Genomic DNA, 11,852 nt, shown 5'->3' with positions numbered 1-11,852 from the left:
ATGTGTATTGTGAGGTGAGATTAAAAATTTGAATTAAGTCTGGATTCCGACACTGCTGTATGGTGTTAATTTTAGACCAAAGTTTTTTTTTAATTCTTTTTACCCATCATCCTCTCTAAAAGGTTACTTTATAACCCTTGCCTATAGCCTCTTTTTTTTTTTGCATAGTAAGCCCTTCATGGCAGCATTTACCACTGAAGAATCACTGGTCTAGCAACATTTTCATGAGATTTAGTCCGACATTTAAATTTTTTAGTTCAGTATTGTATCATTGGCTTCCACGAGGCAGACAGTAGTACATGATAAGACCTAAGGATTTGTTTTTCTTTTTTAAATTAATTTTTATTACTTGTCATCGGGCTAGCACAAAGTAATTATCTGGTGGCTCAAATCTAAAAATCGCTGGCCTTGGGCGACCATATTCTGGAACCCCTGGCCTTCCAATCTCAAACTATAAGTATTATTTTTATAACAAGTAATGTATCCAGAAGAACAATCATTATTATTATTATTTTAAAGCTAAAGTTTAGAAGAAAAAAAAACATGAATCTTTTATCCTTGTTTTAAGTGGGCACAGCATGGTCTTTAATACTAAATATGTGGAGCATTGCCTGGAATGTATAAAACATTTCCAGGTATATGAGAGTGTATTGACAGAAATTGAAATGGTCATGTGTACTCCTGCAACTAATCAAAACATAATCAAAACAGGTGTCTTAGAGGGGTGCAAACAAATCACTTTTTGGTAATTGTTTTTTTCTTTCTATTTTCGCTGTTCTTAACTTTGAATAAATTAAATATTAGCCATATAATTTATAAATTCCATACAAGAACAAACCACTGTCAAAGATTCCTGGCTTATCTTCTTTTTAAATTAATATACATGTATCCTGTCATAAATTGCAGATTTAGATCTAGTTAAAGGAATTTGAAAACAATGGAATTCAAAATATCCAGCTTGCTTTATCTTAAGTGGTACCCATATGGCTTGTTAATTCAGGTCACAAGTAAATTACTAGCTGTAATGACAGCTGAACCTTTTTGTGGGCAAGTGTGAGTGGTTTTAAAAAAAACTGGCTGAAAAAGGACATACTGGTAACACACTGCTAAAATAGTGATGTGGCTATAACAAACTTGAAAAAAAAAAAATTCAACTTTGTTAATGATTCCTTCAGTTAATAATTTATTTAGAGAAAGTGATTTTCACATACTTGTAACTTGGTTCTGTATTTCATAGCTTTGTCAAATAATATGATTGTTATCCTTTAGCCATATTACCACTGAAGAATCACTGGTGTAGCAACATTTTCGTGAGATTTATTCCAACATTTAACATTTTTAACATATTAAAGCTTATATGTGTAGACACAGCAAACTGGGTATCAAGTAGCAAGTTTCAATTCTTCGAAATATTCCTTGTACTTATTGTTATATACATGTATGAAAATGTATACATGATATGTGAAAAGTTGATTTTATGGGCTTTTTATTGGAGTTCTTATAATAAACAAATTTACCATGGTCCTCAATTTAAGCATTGTTTTTACCCATTTTTATTCTGTAAATTTGAAAAAAAGAAACTCATGAATCAATTTTTACACTACAAAACATTTGAAAATGGTTTAAAATATGACTGGCTATTCTGAATTCCAGTCATTTTGCTAAGTCAGATTTAATAGATGTATGTGGTTAGATGTGGAGAATCACGTATACTAGTATGTGATTGTATTAGACAAGTCCATTCTGTAACCATATTGTACTATTCCTTTGCCATCACAGGCGAATTTTGTTGATTCCATTAATTATATAGGACATTACAACTCCAAACCTATATCACCACATCATAGAGAGAACTATCATTAATCAACATAAATGTACGGTAAACAAAGATAAACATAAGTCACATGGAGCTAGAAAAACCTGTATTAAGGTTATCAAGGGGCTTCAAAGATGTGGTATTATGAGCATTTGAGGATTATTAAGAGATCAAAATTTAATCGATTCATTAGAAGACCGATACCTAAAGTATGCATAAGTAATTATTATATAAGACCTGAGCTTTTTGTAGCAAGTCATTGGTAGATGAATAAAGTATTTTCATCAGCTTTAATTTAAAAGATTCATTGGAGTATATGTAGAAAAAGTAGGAATACATCCAGTTTTTATGCATTGAAAGCTAAAACTATAGCAAGAATGTTGTCATTTTGTATTATAAATTTTGAAACCGTTCATTGTTGTCGTTCAGGTAACAATTTGTTGTAGTCATAAATTGTACAGTACAGTAAACTATGATAAGTTGTTAGCTAGTTACTGTACGTAACATTTTATACTGTTTTCTAGTTATTTTGCTGTCTCTAGTAATAACAAAATTGTGATGATCCTGTATCCGGCTTAATCCTACCTTGAGCTAACCTTTAAAATAATACGGTTCACTGGTAAAACAATTTCACCCCAGCTCCGTTTTTATACCTCTCTCATTTTCCAATTAAAAAATACCAGCCAGTATGGTTATAGCAAAAAGAAGATAATACCGCTACCGAACATTTTGTACAATTATTTTGTCCATGTTTTTTGTACTGTATAAATCAAATTGCCGTACCATTTAATATGAATGACCAATCTTTTCATTTAAAAGGAATCAAGTACGCTGTTGTTTCTTAGTTTAGACCACCATCACCCCACCCTCCGAAATAACTTTGCTACATCCATGAAATTTTGTCCAGTCATGATATTAGTTTTGTATGTAAACTTTTGCTGTACATAATTGTTTCTCAGTACTGGCTATATTTATTTTCAAAGAGTTCCATATGTTGTTTTCTAATAAACCTTTAAAATATGACTGTGGTTAAGTGTAAAATTAGTATGGACATCTTGCTAAATAAATGTGTATGTTGGAGTGCTTTTTTGTTATTGTTTCAACACGGAATCATGTCTTGTGTTCTCTCAGCTAACCCTAACGGAACATAGCTCTGAGGAACCTTCTCTCTAAAGGAACATAGAGCTACCCCATGACTGGTATATCAAAGGCTGTATGTGCTGTGCTGTCTGTCCATAGGAAAGTGCATATAAAAGATCCCTTGCTGCTAATGGGAAAAGGTTTGCCTCTTACTTATAATATATGTCAATATTTCCAAATGTTTGATATCTAATATCAAACTACTAGTAACTTTGGTTATCAGAAAATTTGGGCATTTAAGACATTACTTGGCATTCATTCCATTGTCGAAACTAGACGACCTGTTACATAGTGTCTTAGAGAATAGGACTAGAGCATACTCAAATGTACAAGTTTGCAGTCTTTTTGCAACATAGCTCTCGGACAGCCCTTTCTAGTTGCCAAAAGTCAATTGTCAGATTGTGGGGTATTCGTGGATTTCATGACGTAACGAGGCAGGAATCTACTGTTCTCATAGTGTGCAAGCATATTACCATTCTACTTCAATATTCCAGTTACATGCAGCAAAAATTGTGTGCGATATCAATAAATTTGTAAAATTGGCAAAATGTGGCACTTGCAACTATGAATTAATGCCTTTAATGGTGTGTGAAATGGTACATTAAGTTCCAATTTGAGCAATATATATACTTTGTATGTTCACTCGGTAGAATATAAAATGCCCACCCGATGTGGAGTATTGTTTGGACTAAGCTATAAACCAAACAACTCCACTTTGGAGGCATTTACCTCAAAGAATATTTGGAAGTAAAACAATGTTGTAAAAAGCAAATAGTTTTATTAAAATAAAAATGATGTACCGGTAGTATGTGTGCTTATCAAAATGTTAGTGGATTTATTTATTTCCTATACTTATCCAGTTGTATTCAGACGACTGCATGCAGTTGTACACTGGAACTCAACAAATTTAAATATTACCCAGGTGTAACAGTAATTTATTGTCTAGAAAGGTAATGCTGAAAATAAAACAAAACAAGGCAAGTGTATTTGTTGGCACTTTATTATTTACAGAAGGAAAGATATTTGGTTCAGCCATCTTTTTTTTCTCAGACCAAAGAACACAATTATGTAGTAAAAAAAATGTTTTAAATATTGGGAGTAAACCCCCGTAAAACTAGTTCAACCTTCTGATTTTCCTAAATACTTTTGAAGCATTACAAAAAAAAATACTGCCAGCTTATAAAAAAGAAAGAAAAAAAAGTGGATAAATCAATAGGAAATTGTTATAACTTAGAATTAGCAAACACGAGTATTTTATCAAATGTGAATGGTTATCTTCTTATTAATTTTATTTTACGTTGGACACCAATAAACACAATCCAAAAGTGTTCTAATCAGGTTTTTGTTACCACATAATTATACAGTGATTTGGATTTTTTTTTAATTTCAGATTTTAGCGCCAACCCAAAAAATTATACAGGACTATATCCTGCCCTACTTTTCATGACCCTGCAAAGTTTTGATGTTTTGTCCATTTTGATACCGTCAACTTTGACTATAAATTGACTTGTGGTTGTAAATCCATTATCAGTTAGTTTGCCATTAAAATAAGCTTTAAAATATTCTTTTCAATGTCATCGCAAATATGAAGATGATGGAGATATGCTAAAAAATCTGTTAAGATTTCCATGGATATAACCACTTAAACAAAATCTTTAGTATTACAATAGTTCACCAACTGCAATTAAATCCATACAATGTCTGCAGACGAAGTCTTTATATAAAAATCCACTAAATTTTACACTTTTTAATTTAAATTTTTAATTTACGATGTTCTAAGTTTTTCAGAGTGTCTCTATGTTGTTTTATTTGAATCTTGTAAACTCTCTGCTATAAAGAGTTTTCCAAGACTCTGAGCTGCGAACTCTGAGATCTGGTCGGCGTAATTGTCAATCTGTCCAGACACCAGCAGGGCATCAAGTCTCGGTGGGGGCTGCAGTGGTTTGAATAGTTTATTCAGATCTTCTTCTGGTAGTGGTGGATCACCTCTAGCTTGACGCTGCTGATTCTCTTGTTGCTGGAGAAAATAAAAAGGAAGACAAATTATTTTAGGGCAATTATTGGTAATACGGTCATGATGATATAACATCGCCAACCCTTATAGCAGGTCAGTTGGATGTTCTTTCTTTATTATTTTATTTATTATCTTGATAAACAAATTTTTTTTAAATTTGGTTGGTGGCTAGGGCTTATATTTCTGAAGCTATCTTAGAGCTACGATATTGTAGTCATCATAAGCTACAACGTCAGTGTCATGGCACCATGGCCACATGTGTTGTAATCAGTTACAAGTACAGGGATTACTATCAAACACATGGTAATTAAGATGGATCGGATGAAAAAAACAAAAAACATATATCAATTACACCTGTCCTCGGATCAATTTAAATTAAAAGCTGAAATATCTATACCATACTTATATTAATGTAATTTTTAGTATTTCAGATCAAATCAATTTTGTGAAAATAATTTTTAAGCCTGAAAGGTTGAACATGAATGAAAGGCTGAAAACTCTTCTCTTTTTTGTTTTGATACCAATTTAATTCCCTACCCCATCTGGCATTAATGGACGAGTTCAGGGTAATTTGAATTTAATTTTGTCCAGTAACTAGAGTATAAAACTAAGACAAGTGACACCACACACCCTCTTCATAATGTGCTGTTGCTTGGCTTGTTGCTGTCTGTAGTGTTGTCTCTGGAAATTGAGGTATTTATTTGTATCCATGGCGACATCATCTACAGATTCCATCAACTGACGGAGATACTTTTCAAGCATGGCACTGAAAATAATATAATAAAATTAATGTACATTTTGAAATAAATAAAACAAACTAGTGGATTGGAGTTATTTCCCCTTTCCCATATCAAACTGGACAAAGTTAAAATTATTATGGCTAGTTACACTGCATTTGGCACAGATGACAGTGAAAGACAATAACATAAGTTTAGTGACTTAAAACATTCAGGGTGTAATACTCTTTTAACATAAAATTTACAATGATCTTAAAAATAATTTTTAATCTGAAAACGTACTCTTACACTAGATATCAATAAAACTAATTTTCAGCATTTCTAATTAAACATGGCAAAATAAAAATATTAAAATCTGACAAAAAATCCCGAAGTATTATCACTTGTGATATGTGTAAACAAATGCAGAGAACATAAGCCTATAATAGTGGACTCCATGAAGGTAAAACAACGAGTCAAGTTTAGAACTTCATATTAATATTAACAACCCCTGTAATTAAGAAAATGTCTACGACAAAAAAAACTTGCCACTGAAAAAACCCTGAATATAGTCCCAGGCAAAAAAGTGCTGTGGAGAATTAAACACTTCACGGCAATCTCCACAGTATTACCGATTGCCGCGAACAATTGCAGGGGTCGTATTAAGACGGGCAGAAGACATGATTGTCATTTGCAGCTTGCTCCATTAAACACAGAATTAAGAACAGTCTAGCATTCGTTTAACTTTTACCTGGTAGCCAAGTCAAAAAAATTGAACTGTGGAACAGACGACATCTTTTCTTCGACTTCACACAAAAGTGCGTTGACGAGATGTGAATTTTTCAAAACCACCGGAATTTCATCAAACATTTTCTCAAAGCTGATGCCATTCTTGCTGATGCTCTCTGGGGAAAAGTCACCCTGGGCATAGAACTCCATCATCTCCGGGGTCAGGCGGTATGCTTTCAGACAGAGGAAACCTTGAGTTGATTTCAGGGGATCTAATAACAAAAGCAAAACAGTATTAACAAGCATTCTGAGAGTACTGCTAAAACAATATCATGTCCTCTACCGGAACCAACAATTTGTCATATCTCCTAAATTCAAGGGCCATAATTCTGAAAAAAATGGGTAATTCACCATTAAAATTGATCTGTAACAGTACATGGTAAAGCTATATACAAAATTTCATCTAAATATCTTGAGGCATTGTGAAAGAAATGTCCTGAAATTTTCTTTGCTCCTAAATTCAAGGGCCATAACTCTTTCAAAAATGGGTACATCACAATGAAAATCGAAATGGATCTGTAAAACTACATACAAAATCCCTGCTCAATATATATATATATATGCATTACAAAATAAGTCCATATAACAATATATGGGACAGACGAATCAGTAGGGAACTAATAACATATAAGTCTAAGATGGTGATTTTTAATCTGGCCCATTGTCCTTTTTCAATATGTAGAATTTCCTTCAAGGAAGCATTTTGCATACTTCCACCTACCCCAGTTTATGAAACACTAGTCTAACCAATATCAATATAGTAAAAAAATATATGTAACAACAAAGAAAGGAATGCTAGTGATCCTTTCCCGCTATTGAATGCCATCTCCTGTCTTCCATCAGGCAGCTACTTATCTTTCAACTTAATTTGCTGTCCACCATATCCCAGTCCTAGTTTCTCCTACTGTGACAGATGCCAGTCTCGTGTGGCCATCCATGACACACACTTACCAGTACCACCTCTCACAAGCATCTGAAGCGGGCTTAGTTTGACCACTTTTTTCATCACAGAAATCCCTTCATGTCGGCATTTTTGCACCTCCACCAACTCCCATTAAAGAAATCCTGGTCTGACCATTACTGATAAGTCAATAGAAATAAAAGTAACCAAAAATAATAACAATATATTTGTATTTGTGACACCCAAGATATTGTTTTTATCAGAAGCTAGTCAGTATCCATCATGTGATAATTGTGACACTTGGGTAAACTTTGATGATGAGAGAAATTCCCAAAGGGAAATCGTAAATCAAAGCCACTGCCCAACTATCATGATCTTCTGTTGTGACGTACCATATATGAGCACGACCGATTCTTCTATGGAGTGCTGGTAGTTGAACTGCGAGTCTAGCAGTGGCCTGTTGATGAACGAGCCAAAGTAGGTGCTCTGATACCAACCCACGTGAAGGTGGTCAATGTTCATGTGTCGCAGATTACGCATCATTTCCATCTGGTACTGAACTGCAAACAAGATAAATATGATGATAGTCACACTTCGTCTCAAACTAATAAACTTAACAATAATGCAAATCAAATGCCTCGACGCATCAACAAAAACTTAGAAAATTGCACTGATGTTGTGAGGACTCAACTATTGAAATTGGGAGAAACTGAAGCCAAATTCTCAGTGAATTACTTAGTGGATAAAGTTCTATATTGTATTAGATCATCTGTGGATATCCATGCTAATTTTATTGCAAATTCATTTTTTAATAAAGCAGTGATGGTGAAATTGATATTCAATATAGTAAGACCAGTAATAACAAATGTTCACAAATGGTCAAATACATAACTTTTCCATTACAAAGAGAAATTCATTAATCCATATTTATTTTAGACTCCTAATATTAAATACTAAATTTTGATTACATGTTGTATTTATAAAATTATAGTTTTATTAGATCTTACATATACATGTAGATGGATAACAAATCTAGAACAGAGGTTTTCATAGTTTATAGCAGTGTAAAAACAGGATTTTCTTTTATAATAAGAAATTTGATTTCTCAAAAAAGAAAAAGAAATAGAGAGAGAGAAAGAGAGAGAGAGAGCGCATTTTAAAAAAATTGCCAGTACAAAATAGCTCTGAAAATTATTGGTAAAATCTTGTCCGTTTTTCCATTTCACTTGCTGTACAAGGCTCACTCTGGAAAATGTTTTGTTTTCTAAGCCACATTCCAGGTATGTATAGTATTTCCTTGAAAATTATTCAAACGTGGCCAATTTAAATAAAAATTTATTAATTTATAGAAATTAGCAATTGGCTAATTTGGCAATGGACCGGGTGTGCCCTGCATTTCAAAATAAAAATATGTATAAATGTTTATGTACGAATACTTACGTTCATCAAATTCTTCCTCTTCTGTATGCTTAGGGAATGGAAAACAGTTTGTGATCTCCAACCTGTTGTCTACAACAAGACCAAGTAGAACACCCTGGACGAGATCCGTGCCTCCGGCACCTTCTTCTTGACAGTGTTTGATCATTTTCAACACCACCTACATAAAATAAATTAATAGGTCTTTTTTTTAATCAGTAAAGTGTTAATGTTTATGGAACTAATGTGAATTAAAAATTTTAAACTGTAAATATATTTTTTAATCTTACATCTTTTTTAAAAACTAGTAGTAGTAGTAGTAACCATTGACTCATTAGAATGAAAAATAACAAAATAGTACCGCTAGAGGCTAACCATCCCACAATGAAAAACAGTGAAATCTCAAGATCATCAGTGATCTACAATTTTTTTTAATGGGTTTATTAAAACAGCAAGAGATCAACCTGTACTCCATCCATCTAAAACAATACAGTAAATCAGAAAACTAATAAGTCATATTATTGATGTGAGACAAATAAACACTAAAAGTAAATGCAACTTTAAAAGATTACATTGCAAACAGCTGAGTTGTTTTCAGTACATTTATTTGCCCTGACCATGTAAGAGTTGGCCATTACATGATACTAAAGAAGGGATGAGTGGAAAGTTCAAGCTACTGTTAAGGTGCAGTATCCTTCCAATCCATTATGGAGCACTTTGGACAAAAAGAAACATTTGTTTTTGTCCTCAAGTCCAGCCCCTTAATGGCCGGAAGGAATGAAATGTTTTATTTAACGACGCAATCAACACATTTTATTTATGGTTATATGGCGTCGGAACACACAGATATAGAGAGAAAAACCCTGCTGTTGCCACTTCATGGACTACTCTTTTTAATGAGCAGCAAAGGATCTTTTATATGCACCATACAACAGACATGATAGTACATACCACAGCCTTTGGTACACCAGTTGTGGAGCACTGGCTGGAACAAGAAATAGCCCAAAGGGCCCACTGACGGGAATCGATCCTAGATCGATTGCTGAATCACTGAGCTACATCCTGCCCCCCCCCCCCCACCCCAATGGTTCCTACTGGCCTGCCTATGATAAGCTTTAAAATGTTTAATGTAGATTTCTGCTGTACCATCCCAGTGAATATACGCCCTTATTTGAGTTTACCCTCCCTTTAAAGCGAATAGTAGTAACCCAGCAGATTTCATTTTTAAGAAAACAAATATGTTTTTCATGGCAGGCATACTGATCCAAATTTTTCACATTTAAACTACCCACTTGTAAATGTAGTTCACTTCAAAATGACTTAATCAGCATGCAAATTTGTGATATAAATTGACATAATGAAGATGTATCGTCAACGTCCCTAACTGCGTTATGCTTCAAATTCCGTTCACTTTGTTTTCTTGTGCACGGCTCACGCAATCAACATCTGATTTGTTGTCATCGGCATGTCGTTCATTTATGAGGTTTTTCTTCACAGTTCAGGAACATTTTCATAAACAATAAAGTTCCGAAAAGTAAGTATCTAAATACAAAACTTTACAAACCCCTAAAACCATTAATTTTACTAAGTCGTTTTTGTTTATTCCTTAAAATTACCGATATCAGGTCCACATGACTCGTAGAAATTGACTTAAAATGGAGAACGATGAATTAATATTCGGTGCATGTCACATGACCTCACATGTGCCAGATCAACACGGCCAAAGCATTTAATTTTTACGATTTTTAAGACCCAGGTTGTTAGAATTTGTTTTCAATTATTACATTCGATCTGCAAATGGTATGCTACATTTTTGTGCCTCTATTGTAGTGAATAGTATTCATAATCCATTCATAATAATTGTAAATAATTTCTAGTGTATAAATTGTGTTAATTATGAATCAATTCATTTAAAAAATTATATTTTACAAACTATTCACTGGTATAAACGTAATGCCTATCAGTATCGACATCAAGTTTTAGCGATGTGTGTTGATAATACACAGACCGGACCAGAACACTTGACAAATATAATTTTTCCTTTTAAAAAAATATTAAACTAAGAGTTTGTCAACTGTACATAGTTAAGAAACATATATTTTTTCAGGTAGTGGCCTTAAAAATTAAAAATGACGAATGTGTGTTATGATACTTTTTGCAAATGCATGCGCCTGAACGCAGTTAGAAACGTCGCACTCTTTCCTGTTTACTGGAGGGCGTTTCACTTTTGTTTACTAGAATGGATTTATTTTACATCCACATTGTTGATTTTTTTACGTTATTTGATTGCAATCTGTTTTGTTTCACATATCGTAGCTGAAAAATGTAGAATAATATTTCCGTAAATATCGTATTTGTGTTTTTGTCGTTAGGTGAACGCAGTTTGGGACGTCGATAGTATACGTGTGCCTCATTTCAGATTTCTCTATTTAAGTTTTAACATAATAATTGTAAGCATATTAGAGGTATATCAATAATACTGTCAGAGTTATGTATAAACCAAAACAAATATTTGCAAATAGACACAAACCAAGCCATCAATTTGAACATATTGAACAGGAGAAGCCAACGTGTTTTTTCGCGTCGCCATTTTTTTTCCTTCTTCTTTATTGTAATTTCCTTCTTTCGTTTTACAGACCTCTATTGAAATGTTATTAATTAGTTGCTGAACAAACGCTATCACATCAAAGAATGGCGATGCTAAAAAAAAAGTTAATTAAAAAATAGCCCCGCACACAGCGTAATCTGTAACACTGCCCTAATTACGAGTAATTAGTAAATAATCATAAACCCAATTATTAAAAACTTAAATAATATTACAAATGTCAGGGCCGTAGGTATGATTTTTTATTTATTTGATTTTTTTTATTGAATTTTTGATTTTTTTTTTTTTGGGGGGGGAGGGCAAATGAAAGAAAGAAAGAAATGTTTTATTTAATCAACACATTTTATTTACGGTTATATGGCGTCAGACATATGGTTAAGGACCACACAGATTTTGAGAGGAACCTCGCTGTCGCCACTACATGGGCTACTCTTTCCGATTAGCAGCAAGGGATC

The 11,852-nt window shown here is 33.2% G+C and overlaps 1 protein-coding gene across 1 annotated transcript; it reads right to left on the bottom strand.

The window, feature by feature from the left end:
- Window positions 1–3,938: 3,938 nt before the first annotated feature.
- LOC121375542 (eukaryotic translation initiation factor 3 subunit H-B-like) lies at window positions 3,939–11,413 on the bottom strand. Its single transcript, XM_041503043.1, has 6 exons — window positions 11,323–11,413; window positions 8,817–8,973; window positions 7,769–7,936; window positions 6,438–6,687; window positions 5,601–5,736; window positions 3,939–4,973 (listed from the first exon to the last, which is right to left on the bottom strand). The coding sequence occupies exons 1-6, from the start codon at window positions 11,380–11,382 to the stop codon at window positions 4,752–4,754; spliced, it is 993 nt and encodes a 330-aa protein (XP_041358977.1). The 5' UTR covers window positions 11,383–11,413; the 3' UTR covers window positions 3,939–4,751.
- Between the last annotated feature and the right edge of the window lie 439 nt (window positions 11,414–11,852).

Source organism: Gigantopelta aegis, chromosome 6 (genome assembly GCF_016097555.1).
Source record: "Gigantopelta aegis isolate Gae_Host chromosome 6, Gae_host_genome, whole genome shotgun sequence".
Lineage (NCBI taxonomy): Eukaryota > Metazoa > Mollusca > Gastropoda > Neomphalida > Peltospiridae > Gigantopelta > Gigantopelta aegis.
The sequence above is the reverse complement of the archived record's forward strand: the minus strand, read 5'-3'. Positions and strand labels throughout refer to the sequence as shown.